The 17548-nt window shown below is 32.5% G+C and overlaps 1 protein-coding gene across 1 annotated transcript in view; it reads left to right on the plus strand.

Annotated features, from left to right (window-relative positions):
• The first annotated feature begins 1495 nt into the window (after positions 1–1495).
• LOC130667535 (serine-rich adhesin for platelets-like) overlaps positions 1496–17548 on the plus strand; it is a 94598-nt gene continuing 78545 nt past the window's right edge. Inside the window, exon 1 of the mRNA XM_057469176.1 lies at positions 1496–2114. Within this exon, the coding sequence (XP_057325159.1) occupies positions 1994–2114 (121 nt within the window). The 5' untranslated portion in view covers positions 1496–1993. The remainder of the gene's footprint in view (positions 2115–17548) is intronic.

Below are 17548 nucleotides of genomic sequence, written 5' to 3' on the forward strand. Positions count from 1 at the left end.
ACATTATTTTAAAGAAGCTACAGAAAATACAAACACCGCGAAATATTAAATTATTTTTAAAATTAAATACTTACACACTAGAAAATTCTTCGTATTTGTGTAAAGAAAAAGTCGGTGCTAAATATGTAACACTTTTGTGTTTTGATTTAAAATCCTGTTTTTGTGTCGTTGGTCGTTCATTTTTACCTCCAAATTAACTCCCGATTTTTACAATATAAATAGATGTACATAAATTTTTATAAGTATACTGTAAAAAAATTGCGGATCGGACCCGAATTAAATCCAGAGTGAATGGGAACGGGTGACTGTTTATTTATTTGATCTTCTCGGAGTAAAATTTACTCTGAAGGGGAGTATTTTGAATCGAACTCTGGCTCGGAGTGAAATTCACTCCTAAAGGGAATTTATTTGAATATTTAAACTCCGGATTGGAGTGAATGCGAATTTAAATAAAATCCAGATCATTGAAAAAAAAAATTTCCTATTGACTCCATATGCGGAGTAATTTTTTCTAAAACTCCGGAATTCTGAGTGACAGAATTAAAAAAAATCCGTAATCACTTCGAATTAACTCCCGATTTTTTAGTGTATAAAAAAAAGATCCTGAAGTTAGCAGACAGTTAAAAATTTTCGAGTTTTTGTTTTAGCGACTTAATTTAAAAAAAAAATAAAAATATGCACATGTAGAAAATTTAATAAACTTCAGGTGCAATTTTTTCAAATAATTTTTTTTTAATAATTCATTGTTCAAAAATAAAATCCAAAAATTATTGGGCGTCGGCTAACTTCAGTATCATACAAAAATAACACAAATAAAAATGTTAAATCAACACTACGTGTGTTGCAGATGACATTCGAATGTGTAAAAGTTTCTAAACCGGTCACAGAGAAAATTAACATTTTTTTGTGTTACATTTAAAATTTTTCTGTGTCAATTTTTTACCCCAATAAATTATCTTATAATAAGTAACAAAAATTTGTGTAAAATGTTCCAACACAGTTTTGTGTCAATTTTTACAAAACCTTTTTACCGCGCAAATGGAAATTCTTTTAAAACTCACGTCAATTAATAGTTTCTTCACTCGGCCATGATTAAATAAATTTTTTTAATGCATTTAATAGATAGTTATTAACATAAATTTAAACGTGAACCGCGAATTCTCATGAATGAAATGCTAGAAAATATATATATATATATCCACAATAGGTATATTGTATATTTTATGTGACTGTGGTTTTCTGTTGGCTGTATTTTATTATTCCTGTTACTGTGTACCTGCACACGTACACAGTGTAATGAAATGAAATACAAAAAGATCAAGTAGTAGTAGTAGTAATAGTAATTGTTATTGTAATTGTAATTGTAATTGTAATGAAGAATATATTTGTATTGTAGGTAAAAGTATAATAAAGTGATAGGATGGCAGATGGCGCGAGTTACGATTCTTGGCGGCTGCTTGAAAACACCTGATGATTTTCAGCAGTGCGGCATGGACTTGTGCGCCAAGCACTTCCTTAAAATACAGGTAGCTCGTGTAAATAATTATTTAAATTACAACAACAACAACAACAACAACAATTACTGTACTTAACAGCAATTAAATATAAAAGTAAATTTAAATAAATAATTAACCACCGATCGTGTACTCCGATTGTTAACTCAGTCGATTACCATTCAAATTATTTTTTGACGTTAATTAAATTTAAAAAACGTCTAAAGTGACTTTACTCGATAAACATTACGGCAAAATGATTAAATAAATATAAATAATAAAAGTTTTTAATATAAATAATTACAATAATAAATACTCCAATTGGATACGAGTAAATACCGGTCTGTTATTTAAATATATATTAAATATATAAACAAAATGTAATGACGGGGACGACGCTTCGTAAAACGGAGTGGACAAGGCTCCCGCGAGCTTTGAAGTGATTGTTTATTTTTATTTATTTTTTTTTTTATTTATTAATTTTTTATCACGCCATCAAGATGATGGTCGTTCGGCTGGTGCTCACGACGACATTATTTCTACTGGTTATCGGGAATTCAACGAGTCAGCTGCGGGATGAACTTGTCGCGACAACTAAAGATCCTCAGTCGGTTGATAAAGGTAATGAGCATTAATTAATCGGCGATTGGGTAGCAATAATAATTCCATTTATTTATATATTTATTTATTTATTTATTCAATCAATAAGTACTCAGGGTAGTTATTTATTAAAAAGATTAACTGTTATTAGATAAATTAAAAACGCAGATGATTGATGAGTTTCTATATGTCTCGGTCGAAATAATAAATGGATAAGATAAATAGTTGTAGGAATAAAATAAAAATAAAAAACGTTATTGAATGTAAAAAGAAAAGGTAGATCCTGGGTGCTGGGTGCCTGGGTCACGTGAGATTGAACACTCGTAGTCATGGAATATCGTGGTCTAGTCGTTTGTTTGTTTGTTTGTTTGTTCGTTCATTCGTTCGTTGGTTGCTGTATATTTAGTTGGTTGTTGGTTGTTGCTGTTTAAGAGAGGACGATGACGATGGTGAACGTCTGAACTTTGTTATATTAGCGCGAGTAGAGCACACAGGTATACCGTACATTATATTCGCGAAGTATGAGCCGCGGCCTTTGCTCTCGCCTTCCTTCTATTTATTCGCGTGAAAGTACTAAGTCTTTTTGCATTATACTTTGTGTAGTCTATGCACTAGAATGTATTTCATATACATATATATATGTATGTATGTATATATATATATTTTATTTAATACACTTTTTTTGAAATCGGAGTAAAAAATTACCAACAAAAGATGTTGCGGTAATTTAATTTTTAACGCAGATTAAATACTTTTTAATGTTATGTAATTTTTTAAGTCTTTGTTAATATTGTAAATTGTTATGATGACATATAATTCATTGATAGGTTTAAAACTGTTGATATGGAAAATTGAAACCATCAAATATGAAAGCAATATATTATATTTATTTTCAACGAATAGTATTTAGAAATTCAACCGTACAGTAACATATTACGATAAGTAATATATGTATATATATATATATGTATATATGTGAGGTGGTTATTAAGTTTCACTTGTTGAGAAAAAAGTTCTTATAACTGACTGTGAAAATAATATAATAACACATCGACATGTGATGTGTTACAACTTACAATATACAATAAAAATGTCTCATAATTTATATCACTCTCAATTTCAATTGTTATTTTTTTATTTCACTTGTTAATTGTCATGTTAAAAGATGCGCTTGGACTACTTGTTAATTTTCGAGGAGATAATTTAGGACGGAGTTTTAAAACGAACAATAAAAGTTACGTTAATTGTGAGGATTATGACAGACAGGTAGATTTTAATCGAAAAAAAGTAAAATATATATATGTATATATTTTAGTTTTAAACTTTAAAGCGGCTTCTCATGACACCGTTTCATATTATAGTTTTTTTTCATCTGCATCTTCTCGTGGGAGTTTTTGACACAGTGGGAAATGTAAGAAAAATTTGCATGGAGGAAAGGAAATTTCGATAAAGTTTTAGTTTAAAGTTTTAATAAAAGAATATAAATGTATATATATTTTTTTGTTGTATACATTGATATAATAAATATATATAGTAACAGGTTGATGAGCGTTCAGGTGGTCGGTTCGATTGCAAAATTCTTTTGCGAGGGCGATATACACATCGTATATTCACTTTCTATTGACGAGTACACACTCGTAATGTACCATGAAGCCGCGTGAGAAGTCTAGAGAGAAAACTATTCATTTGTAAAGCTTAATCATTTAACTATGCTTGAAAAAAAAATTATTTTTTACACTGACTCAACCCGGGTCAAAAAATAACTTGATTTTGGCGGGGATTTCAAAGTTTAAAATAAAGAAAGTCTAGTCAGACAAAATCGAGTCAATTTTATTCTTTTTTTCATAAATAAAAAATACTTTAAGATATAAGAACACATTTGGTTTTGAATTGCTGTTGATTGTTGTCTTACTTAGTATCAATTTATGCCAACTTAAGAAAATTAAAGTCACGTTATCTTAAATTGGACTTAAATTTAAGTGATTTATTAGGGACAAGATTTCTGCCTTATTTTTGAAATAAGAAGTTCAAATTTTTCATATAACGGCGAAAATATTGGTCTTAGTAAAAAAGTTTTTGAACAAAAGTTGTAGGAAATTTAATTTTCTAAAAAAAATGTCTCTTATGATTTTTTTATAGGATTAATATTTTCACCGTAATTTAAAAATTAAGATTCATAATGAATGATTCAAAATTTTGGGGAATTATGAAACTCTTAATTTTGAAATTACGGCTTTATTCTTAGTCCTAAGAAAAAATTATAAGAGACATTATTTTTAGAAAATTAAATTTCCTACAACTTTTGTTTAAAAAATTTTTTCATAAGACCAATATTTTCCCCGTAATATCAAAAATTTCACACCACTAATTATTAATTATTTTTAAATTAACGCAAAAATCCTGGCCCTAGTCATTTAAGTCAAACTCAAGTCAAACTTGACTTTAATTTTTAAGTTAAAAAAGTCCAATGCAAGTCAAAAAAATTACAGCAGTCAAAATCTACTTAATTAAGTCCAAAAAATCAAAATCGTCATTTTTTTTAACCCGGGAAAAATAAAAATAATCCGTAATTTTCTTTTATTTCAAAATAATTAGTATTTACAAAGAATGTTCGCCAACACCCTCGTAGCTTCGCCTGGAGATTTAATTCTACCAGACAGCCATAATTAGGGACATTAAGCCGAGCAGGGGTGTGTAAGGTGTTGCTCTCTTTAATTTATTATCATTATTCTTATTACTTTTTTCCATTCTCTCACTCTCACTCAAACTCCGTACTCTCCCAACCGGATACACATTAAAACTGTGACTATCTTCAGAAGCAAGGAGCTCTATATTATTCCATGCTATATAATACTCAGCTTACTCTCCATTACATGAAGAATGAATAGTTAAAACTTTTTATACTTACGCCGGTCGGTCGACGCACCAAATCGTTCTTGACGTAAAACATTGCGTCGTGTTTTATAACCCGTATATATATATACATAATATACATACTATTTCACTTTAACAGCGCGCATTCCACGCGGATAAAAAAAAATAAACCATTTTCCTGCGTAATTTTCTCGGTTAGAATATTATTATATTTTTCAATAGTCAAATCCGCGTTGGATTTTATCGTCCGATTTATACCGGTTTCTGTTGTAATAACGCTCTGTGTCATGACGGTTTATATTATTATATACCTTTTTAACTATATATGTATGTATATAATAAGTAGATACTGTAAATTGGCATAAATACTTTGGCGGCACAGAATATGGAGCCAGTGAGAGTTGAGTAAAAATTAAAAACCGTCATGTTGGCTTCTGTATTTTATCGGCACTCGATACTCGATAAATCAACAAACATATCGATCTAGTTTTCCGTGTATGTACATCACGTATGTCTCGTTGTAAAAAATCCTACCAGGGTAACATGATATACCGAGGAGTTGGTAAGAGAAAGAAGACGATAAATAAAGGAAAATAAGTAATAAGTGAAGAGAAGTTGTAGTACAGAGTACAGGGTACAGAGTATGTAGTATGTAGTTGCTGGAGGTACTGGTGTCCAATCAGAAAGTCGAGCGGCTGGTTTCCTATGTAAAAATCATCTTATCGTTTCTCTCCAAGTTGTTGCATTAAACTCATAGCTATTAATATAATAACATACCCACTACTATCTTCACTTGGGTAAAAAACACTAAAATAAATTAAATTATGATGTTTGGTTCTGAAGAACAATAATCGTATTTCTTGGAATGATAATAAAAATTGTTTAACAATAAAAGTAATTAAGTCTTTGAGAAAAATTTAGATGGTTTATAAAAAAACAGAACCGCGGAATGACTGAAAATAATTTTTTTCTTTTGCAATGCCAAAGTCATTAACTCTGGGATGCATTAAAAAAATGTGAGCATGACACTCTTTAGTCTTGTTTCGCCGTGTGTTTCTTGTTCGCATTCTTCTCGCCCTGATCACACGCCGAAGAAGACGCGGTCGTGCGTTGCCCGTAGTCTGATGCCGCGGAGCATGCGATCCCTATACTCGTTCTTGTACATCCGTTCTCTTCAGCTCAGCTCACTTCAGCTCAGCTCTACTCAACTCAACTCAACTTTACTTTACTCTCAATACAACAAAACTTTGAACGAAGCGAAGGATCGCGAGAGAATCCGCGCTCGCATCGCGTGTCTCAAGTCTACTGGATATTTTTTCCAAAGCCTTTTTTATTGCACAAGAAAATCACGTTTACTTCTTACTTATGTTCGTCTTCTTTAAAACTAACTCTTAACTCGACCGACAAGATCGCAATAAATCGTCTGCGCCGAGCTTTGATAAAAGACCCAATAAAATTTTCATTACACTCTCGATTTAATCGATAGTGTCTCGAGTCAAGACTCGATTCTTGTACATATATTTATATAAATAAACATGTAGGATGAAAGTACACCTGCTGAATGCGCTGCGCTGCGCTATTAAGTTTAAATTCTTGAATTGCAATCTTCTATAGGGGAGGGAGGGACAAAAGGGGGTACCTAAGGAAATACTAAATTTTCGAGGGCTAAAATACGCTAAATCTTTTTGTTTTTAATAATATTTGAGGTAAATAGACAAAATTTTTAGCTGCCGTTGCAAAATAAAATTTTGATTTTTGGCGGGAAAAACGGGGTACCCTTAAAAAAAGTTGAAAAAAAAAAATTTCTGAAAAATGATCAAATTTTATTACTTGAATCTTTTATAGGTAATATATATACAGAAAAATTACATTTCACATCATTGGTGGACACAAAGGCAAAAAAAAAAATTTATGTGGGCCAGAGAGGCCTCACTCCAAAAAATAATATTTTTTTTTTTTTTTTTTTATATTGTTTTCATTATTAAGAATGTATTTCTTTCATTTTTATTTGACGATAAAAATATAAAAGAATCATTTTTTCAAATTTTTCGGCTGGTCCATTTTGGCCTAGGTGTTATGGGTAGGGCTAAAAATGCGGACATATATCAAATTTCTTTTAATTTAACCGTAAAAATTTGAAAGAACATTTTTTCAGGATTTTCGGCCGGTCCATTTTGCCTCAGGTGTCATGCGTAGGGCTAAAAGTGCGCAAATATATCGAATTTATACTAATTAGACGAAAAAAAATTTTTTTTTTTATAAAATTTTTGGGGTACCCCGTTTTGCCCCCCCCCCCTTCCCCTATATATCTAGGGGAAGGGGGTCTCTATTTATTTTATTTGTTACCTGGTTATTTACTTATATTTTATTAAATACTCGGTAAGCGTAACGGACTGACTCTGCAATGAGGATACTTGCTAAATGACGTTTCCTCTGAGCTCATATGCGGTCGTTGCTACAAGTAACATCGCTCACACGTGCTCCCGCATACTTCAAGCTCATACGAATGTGGTCATTGTACATGTGGGTGTACAGAGACGCACTCTCGCACCTAATTAGAAAGTTTCTCTTTCCTGTACTGTCTTTACTCGACACACTCACACTCACACTCACACACTGCACCTTTACCTCAATAAAAACCTCTCACAATATTATTAAAATAAATTTTTAATCCTTCATATTTGTTATCATCATTATGAATGTTAATGATGATAATTATATTATATTATTTATTATGAATGCTTATAATTAAAAATACTAGGTCATGAATTAATTTTTGAGTCATTGAATTCTGGTTAATTATAAATTTGCGTTAATTGAAAAGCTAAAGACTTGGGTCTGAGTCGTGAATTCCTTGGAGGATTAAGTTCCAGGTAAATGAGTAACCCAATTTAAGGAGAAAAACTGCTGGAGATATTAATCGGTCGTGTATTAAATTGGAGGATGAGAAGACTGGAGAGATAGGAGGAAAGTTAAGTGTGCAGGCGGTGAAAAACGAGGACCCGGAGTACGTCTTTCTGGCGGTTACCACAAGACAAAACAAAGGGATGCCACCAGAGTGAGTTACAATGCTCGTGATGCGGTCGGAGTTAAGTCTTACTGACCAGAGTTGGGCATCCATGAAAAAAATTTATAAAAAAAATATATAAATATATATAAAAAATATATTTTAAATAGCTTTAATAACTTTTGGCCGATTTTCGTATATATTTTATATATTTTTAAATGTATTTTAAATATATTAAAAATATATCGTAAAACATATAAAAAATACATGGATAAAAACATAAAAAAAATATATTAACAATATATTTCAAATATATAAAAAATATATTTTTATTTTAATTAACCTAGGAAAAAAATATATGATATTTATGATACTGAAGTTAGCAGACGTCTAATAATTTTTGGATTTTTTTTTAGACGATAAACCAGAAGAAAAAAAATATTTGAAAAAATTGCACCTGTAGTTTTTAAAATTTTCTACGTGTGCATATTTTTAATTTTTTTTCTTCAAATTTAATTGTTCAAAAAAAAATCCAAAAATTTTGAATTGTCTGCTAACTTCAGGATCATTAAAATTTAGATAAAAAATCTATTTTTTACATTTCCATAATCATAATTTGATGTACTCTAAAATATATTTTTAATATATTTAAAATATATAAAATATAAACGAAAATCGGTCAAAAATTAGCTATTTAAAATATATTTTCTATACATATTTTATATATAAGTGTGAATGTAGTAGACATCAGACAAATTTAAAATTATAAATATATAGAGTACATAATTTAAAAAAAAATATTTATAAAAAATGCACTTATTAATTTCAAAATTTTTTAAATGCGCATTTTTTCAAAATTTTATTTTATCAATTATTTACTCTGTCAATTAATAATTTTAAATTTGTCTGATGTCTGCTACATTCGCACTCATATTTTATATAGTTATATATTTTTGTTATAAATTTTTTTCATGGGGGGGAGATTTAAAGAAGAAAGAGAGAGAAAGCATCCAAGAGCAAGACTCAGACCAAGAACATTGGCATTGCAGAGTAAAGGAAGACCCTTTCCGCTTTACGCTCCCGTGACTCAGACCTTAAATTGTTTTCGGTAAAAAAATACGAAAATTAAAAATGTAATTACAAAAAAAGGAAAATAAAATGAAATTAAAAAGCAAATGATGAAAAAGGCAGAGCAAGTGCAGCACTACAGATGCTCATTGATGATTGCGTTGAAATTTTCAATTAGAGGTGAGTAGATCAGTGGGATCCAATTTACTGGACACAAACATGGCGATTACATCGTCCGGAGTCTGGCGCGTGCATCTCCAGAGTTATTGGTTACTAGTTGGTACACTCCATAATGTGCATCTCCAGACAGCGTATGCTTTATAGAATCTCACGGGGCGAATCTCTCGTTAACTCTCGAGGTCACGGGTTATGTCTATCATATTGTTCAGATGCTTGTAGAATGGCGTATCCGTAATAGCAACGCTTGTTTATACTCAATATATATATATTTACACATACAAAGCATACACTCTTTCATTTACCCAGTGCATGTTGTTTGTTATGTGTTGAGTGCACCGTGCATCCTTTCGCAGTACAGCCGTAGAATGAACGAGCAGACTCAAGACTCCATCAATGCACCTTCAGATAACCACGGTAACCAAATAAAGGGGTGGAGATAAACAAGATGGAAATAATATAATAATAAGAATTTATAATGTTGAGGTAACCGCCTATAGTCAGATATTTATCTACGGATGAATATATTATACAATTATGTGTCTTCTATCTGCATCTGTGTGAATAAATTTCGACATTTGTTGATAATGTTAATTATTGTTATTATGATAATGAAACTCCGGAGGTTGTCCATGAAAAATATGACTCGAGTATTTTAATCTCGATCTTTTTAAGTCTTCGTCTTGGTCTTCGTTATTGTGATACGCTGATTAGGAGACGAGTTGAATTAAAAAGCTGAATTATTAAATAGTGAGCCTGTAATTGTGGTGATGATGATGATGATGATGATGAGTATGAGTATGAGTCATGTATGCATGTGTCATGTCGAGTTTACGGAGGGATCAAGATAAGGATGAAAGGGATTGTTTGAATGTCGGAGCGAGTGGACGAGGGGTAAGAAATGGATACTATATATTATAGTGCAGAGTAGAAGAGTAGAAGAATGACTGGTATGGAGAGTAAAAATAAAGCAAAGGATAGAGGCAACAAAGGAGGTTAAAGCTCTTGGCCCACTTGGCGGAAACGTGACATAACCGGGATAAGACTGTCGAGAATTTTAAAAACTTGCCGTGGAAGTGCACTCATGTGGAAGAAAAAATATATTTTATCGCTGTAAATAAATATGCGAGACAAGGCTGCATATGTAATTTTAGATCCAAGATAATGGATTAAGAATTTGAAAACTTTTTTTAAAATCCTGAGTTTTGATTTTTTATGGAATCGTTCCTGGAAAATGTTATGAAAAAATATAAAAAAGGGTTGGGACAAAATACCTAAAGGTTACTGATATATGTTTAAATATATATGAAATTGATTGTTTATTTTTGGTGGCTGGACAGATGAGTCAGGGCCTTTCTATTCCGGAGAAAGTCGTCGACCTGTTGGATTTAAATACCAGATAAAAAAATAACATGGTTACCTACTCAACTCTGACTCTGCTCTCCTCTGATCAGCTCTGCTCTACAATCCGGCATCGAAGATTGAGTGTGAAAATGTTGGTGAATATTCAGGTAACTCACGAGGATGTGGCGTCGATCACGCCGATTACTCCGGGTTCAGAGGTCGTCGATCGAGTTCGCTGGGTCGGGATTATAGAGAATTTAAAAAAAATAAAATAATACAGCGAGCAAAAAATATAATAAGACTACATCACGACGGGGATCCTCTCGATCGAGTCGTTGACCCAACGGATTCAACTACGCGGAACAATCGTTGTAATTATTTTTAAAAATAAACTTAAGTAATGACGATTATTCTTTTTTTAGTACAATTGAGTGGCATTGACTCGCGGGGTCAATGCAGAGTAAAAATAATAACAAAGAACGCGAGTGATGATAATTATGACGATAAATAATATTAGGCAGTTATTGTTTAATTAGGAGTAAATATTTTTATAGGGGCAAAACGGGACACTTAAAAAAAAATTCTTCGATGACTAAAATACGCTAAATATTTTTTTTTTTTATATTCAAAGTAAATAGAAGAAGTTTTCAGTTGCGGTTTAGAAAAAAATTATTTCTGCGGGTAAAATGGACCTCCTAAAAAAGATAAAAAAAAATTTTTTTTCTGGATATAAAATAAATTTGATTAAATTAAATTTTCTTGTAAGTAATGATCCGGAAGTTGGAAGACAAATATAAATTTGCGGTTTTTTTTTTTCAACATCAAGTACAAAAAAAAAAAAACTAAAAAAATGCACATGTAGAAAATTAAAAAAGCTGTAGGTGCATTTTTTTTTAAATATTTTTTTTTTATAATTTATCGTGTCTAAAAAAAATCAAAAAATTATTAGACGTCAGCTGAGTTCAGTATCATGGTAATTAACATGAAAAAAGTCATTAACATTTTTTGACTGACACTTGATTTAAAAAAAATTTTTGGGGGTATCCCGTTTCGCTCTCCCCTCCCCCGTTCCCTATAAATAAATATATATACATATAAAAATAAAAGCAACGTCACGGCGGAGATCCGCTTAAAAAACCACAGCGTGACTTTCTAATGCAAATAAGTAAAGATAACTTTTGTTATTATAGAAATACTGAGTCTGACTCTATCACTGGGCAGACATCCTTTATATTGTTAATATTAAATATGTAAATAAATTTATTTATATTTGTATTTACAAAATGAAACTGTTCATGTACGAGTATATAAATGACCGTATATTTATTTCTAATGGAAATATTTAAATATTACTGTGTAGTACAGACATCTATGTTGAGCCGGGTAATGATATCTTCTTGTCCAGTGGCAAACGATTGTCGCGGCAGATAATTTAACATATATGTGCGTCTCTTTGGTGTCCGTATGCAGTAGCAGCGCTGCCAGTAGATATACCCATGGCTGTGCAAATAAAACCCAGCCAGGCTAAAGCGAATGGAATAATCCCACGCGTTCGATTCTCCATGTTTGGCTGGACACGTGCGCGAGAAAGAGAGGCCAATAATGTCTCTGCCGGCTCCAGGGATTACTTATTCAGGATTATATAGGATTACGGAATGGCGAACGCGTCGAGATATCGTCGAGATACCGTCCCATGTTTCACAGAAGCCACTGGGTCACTATTATGGATAATGCTTCATTTACATAGTTTCGTTTCCACTTATTTTTAAATTATAAATATATAAATTTATATTGCGAAATATAAATATATTGCCCTGATTTTTCGCTTCGCCATTTTCATGGGATTTTTTTTTTTGAAACAGGGAATGGAAAATAAAAATTAGATTGAGATAATGCGCATCTTTCCTATTTGTAATTCTGTGGCTAGAGTAAGACGCTGGTCGTGTTTGTCGGTAGGCAAAGTCCACTATCCTCTAGCAGGATCTATTCCCAGGACGTGTGCAACAACCTCGAGTTGCGCTTCGTGCAGGAATCTAGGCTTAATGAGTAAAATTGGCTCTGCTCCATACCGCCAAGACGCTCCACTATGTTCTACTAGAGAATTACTTTAGTTTGTTTATTCAACTTTTTTAGCCTTCGTTCCATTCCAGCTCACAGTTTTCTTTGCTCTTCAGCTAGGAGAGGAAAGACGGGTAAAATAGATCTTCTAGAGCACAACGAACTTCCTGATTTTTTTTTTAAACTGCGAGTGTCGAAAACCTCGACTCTGCGGGCCAGCCCTAAAACTTCCCGCTATATTCGAGCTCCTTTAAATAAATTCTATGGAAATCCCATAGTCATCTCATGCAAACTCCATATAAAATCTATACTCAGGACTTGGTGTTGTGAAAAAAAATTAGAATCATCTTCAAATTACTTCTAAGGAAATCCCAGAGTCGACCCATGCAAATTCCATACACTGAAAAAAAAAATCGCTAGCTGCTAAAGAAAAAAATCGCATACATACATATATATATACATACATATAAGCATTTACATTACATATAAACCTTGTTTTCTTAAGTGACCCATATTGCCTTACTCTCCCTATATATATACATTAGGGTGAGCCAAAAAAACCAACCTATCGAATTTACGTCTTAAAAAGGACCTATATATCGAGAAAAAAATTCTCCCATTGAGCAAAATTTTTAGCTCAATTTTAAAAGGTGTCGGTAGCCATTTCAAATTTCCCATTCAAATAACATGCAAAAAAATTTTTTTTGATTAAAAATATTATAACTTTTGAACCATGTGAGACAAAAATTCGGCTCTAGAATATTCTTGTAGGGCATTAAATTTTTTTAAAAGAAAGTTCTGGGAGTCGAATTAGTAAACTTGATATTTCGTATACAAACAGGCCATCAAAGTCTAGAGTAAACAGAATCATACAAATTTAAGGTTTTATTTGGATTTTCCAAATACTTTTCTTATATAGCTAATAACACCGAACGGTGTATAAAATAACACTCACACCGAGTTAAAAGTACACCGTCCGAGCTACTAGCGAAAAAATCGCTTGCAGTTAACGATTAAAAATCACTAGCTGCTAAAGAAAAAAATCACTAGCAGCTAGCGATTATTTTTTTCAGTGTATAAAATATATACCTATAGTCTGGGCGGCAAATAAAACATCAAAGGAATTGAGGATTTTGAGGACTAAACTAGAAATTGCTTTTTGACACGGGGTGATTGAGCATTGACCTCGAATATTTAAAAATAATAAATTGGACAAGAGTGTCGAAGTATCGTGTGTCAAGTTCAATGCTCTTGATGCCTCTGCCTCTAACAACATCCCCTTAAGTAACACGAAACCATGAACTGTTGGCGTGGTTACAAGACAAGAGACGGCTACAAGTTGTGCAGTGTGAGTGAAGAACCTAGTGTGTCTTGTGCTCATTCGTCTCACTCTTTTCCAGGACGATGGAGAGTAATAAAAATTTACAAGGAGACCTGTTTCCTATCTCTTACCCGGCATTAAATCAGGATACTTCACTGACAACTCGGTACGCAGTTTCTTCTATTATCCCACCACCACCACCAGCATCACTATCAATGTAATCGGTATTACCATTACATTACCACTATTTTTTGCGAGCCCTTTCTTCAGAGTTTTCTTCTCAGCCTGCTCGTGTCCATTGACAAGCCAAACATCTATTGAATTTTAAAACAAGATAGGGTAAAAAACCGATCGCAGAATCTTAGCACGCAACCATCACGATTTGTTTCAACCGCACGGCAAATAAGCAAAAATAATAAAACAATAAAACAATAACAGCAAAAAATAAGACAATTTATATTTATATCCAAGTGTTCTGCTATTGCGATACGAGTAAACATTTTACTTTTGTATTATTTAACTTTGAAGAATATGTAAGAGGAGGCAGTAGAATAAGAACCAGAGGATGAGAAGACTTGCTGCTTGCCTTATTTGAGTTTATACTTCTTCAGCTACTTTTCAGTGCTCCAGCTTCTATAGTTACTTTACTCAACAGCTATTACTGAATCGGGATCTTCAACTGCTTTGCTCATGTACTCGGGTGCTTTCCTACGTGTTACGTTGTTTCTCCTGGTTCTTAGAATTACATCGAACCCTTCAACCAGCGACTCGTGTTGCTCCCGAGAAACAGGAATTTTCGCTTAAGACTTTTTATTTCTCATTTATTATCTTTCCATAAACGCGCACTTCTTATTTATTTATATACATATATATATATATATTTTACAAAAAAAAATTTCTCGACATGTCTCCCTAGGCAACTTAGACATGACTTTAAGCCCGAGTTTGGAGTCAGACTCAGACTAAGAAACAGAATGAGTTTGAGTAGCAGACACATGTCGCTTTTTTTTCACTGGACTTTTGCGTGGGTGTCGCATAAATCCTCTTCCTCATTTGGTTCGCTCGGCGGGTTTCGCAATAACTTTAATTACCCACTAAATAGTCCAATTTTTCGGTGTTTAATTTTTAAAAAATTCTTTTCATATTTTTCACGCTGTCACTTTTCAGTAATAAAATTAAATTTTTTATTGTGAGATCTCGTATCCTTCACCAGGGAAGAGGCTCTTAGCTTCGGGGAAAGTGTGTACATAACACAACTCATTCTCATCGCACTTTCATCGCGCTCGTCAAATGCTGACCCGTACAACTACCAGACAACGCAACAGAAAAAAAATATATAACCGACAAAAAAACTATGTGATTTATATACAGTGATACTCGAGAGTAGTTATGCACAGTCGCAGTTTTATTTGTAGATTTGTCGGCATAATAAAGTAAAATTAGCTTAAGTATGACGTTACAAGACGGAAGTTTTTCATGGTTCGTAAGTATTCTGATGCGTGCGTACAAATATCCTCTAATTCCGCGAGTTTAATTTTTTTGTCATATTCTTCATTCATTTATTCATTTATTTATTTAAAATTTTATTTTCAATAGTCCCCGGGCAATTTAACAAAAACTCCGGAAGAGGCGAAAGTTTTATGCCTGCTCTCATTAATTAATGATACGTTGCATTCATATGTATGTCGAAAAAATATGTATTTTTTATTGGTCTGCTCTCTCGCCTGTCAAAATTCATCGCCGTTTATATTTACCGCCGGGATAAATGTCTCTCGGATTTAATTATCGAGTTAAGCTGATCAATATTGAACGCCTGGGACGCGTTCAAGTGCGAATTGACGACACGGCCCTTCAACTTGTTTATCATTGTACATATACATATATATATATATGTGCATTAATATTACGTTGAACCGGTGATATTGTTTTAAAAGACGTAATGACGATGCGATGCACGAGGGAGAGAACCGGACTCTGGGTGTTCCTCGTCCACCCGAGATCCCCGACATTGAAACTGGTTTTTTTTTGTTACTTTGCCCAACTTACCTGAGAAAGACCGATGTCCCTGACACTGACATTACTCTCTCAAGGCTTTCAAGGAGTCTCCCCTGGTGTTACTGGGTATCATGAGATACTTTCTCGATACTATATAATTTGTCTTCAATCATGTTTGTATCATCGGGTTAATTAATTAACTTCTTTAAAAAAAAATTATTATAAAATCCATAGAAAAAAACAAATTATTTTTTCTCTACGATTTCAAAATTCCCACGGCTTTAATTTATAAATATCTTGTTTACAAACTTGTTGTCATTCGACAATAAAATAAAGCCGCATAATTATTTGGATGTAGGGCATCGCATGCCAACGAAATTCTTTTTTTAATTTAATTTGACTGGAATTTTTATCAGTAATAAAAAACGACTTTTTTCAGACTTCAGAGTGGAGGTAAACAAAGTCAGAGTTTGGAAAATTTTGTTTTACTTAAAATTCCAAATTCTGATACGACGTGGGTTTTTTCTGTAAACTCAGCTATTGCTCTCTCATAAAAAAATAATTAATTTGTTGTCATAAGATAGCTGATAGAGTGAGAGGTCCATCAAGGCCGCAAGTCTTCTGCGTCTTGGAATTCTTTAAAAACTGGGTCTTGTTGAAAATCCCGTTTAGATATTTAAATTCCGCGCCGTGTTTAGAATTTAAATATCCCTAGAAAAATATTTATTTCCATAACAAAACTACTTGTTATTATTATCGGTCTAAATATTTAGCAAAAGTTTAGTTGAAGCCACATAATCACTTAATTTATATATTAACCATAGCAGGAGTGTGTCAGCAACATGACCGGTCACAACCTCAACAATCTCGCGTACGTTGTCACCTGTAACCCGCGTCTTAGCATCACGTTTACATCGTGTCTAGTCTTTTACTCCATGTCTCTTGTCTCTTTAATCGTACCTCTAACCTCTATACTTCTATATATACATATATATACCAGCATCCTCATGTATATAACATAAGTTAGAATTTAAAACTCTTGCGACGCACGAGGATGACCCAACTTGACCCAGACCCCGTGTCTCACCTGTCTCTTCTTTATACCAATATATATATATACATATATATATATGTACCCGATATACAATATTTCCACCTTTGCCTTTGCCGAGATAATTCCAATACTATCTATTAACATCAGTTGCATCTATACATCGTTCAAGTCCATATGTATATATAATTTATATATGAATAAAAATAAAAATATAAAACATCCGCGGTACGGAGTACAGATGATACGAGACTGTACCGGTTAGCGGGCGATACTGCTAAAGTCCGCGGTATATTTCGTTGGGAAATAATCAAGACGGTTACATGGTAGCTCGTTACTCGCAATTTATCGCTTTATAAACAAATAAAAGCATTAAATTATTCATACACGGAAAAAAATATAGTAAATTTTACTAAAAAATATGAGAATAATTACTAAGTTTGGATAGTAATCTTGAAACGCTTATGATTTATATGAAAAATTCATAAACAGATTAGCATATTTTACAAGTCGTTTAGTAAATTTTACTATCCCATTTAGTAAATTTTACTATATTAGAA

The sequence above is a fragment of the Microplitis mediator genome, chromosome 5 (assembly GCF_029852145.1).
Source record: "Microplitis mediator isolate UGA2020A chromosome 5, iyMicMedi2.1, whole genome shotgun sequence".
Taxonomy (NCBI): Eukaryota; Metazoa; Arthropoda; class Insecta; order Hymenoptera; family Braconidae; genus Microplitis; species Microplitis mediator.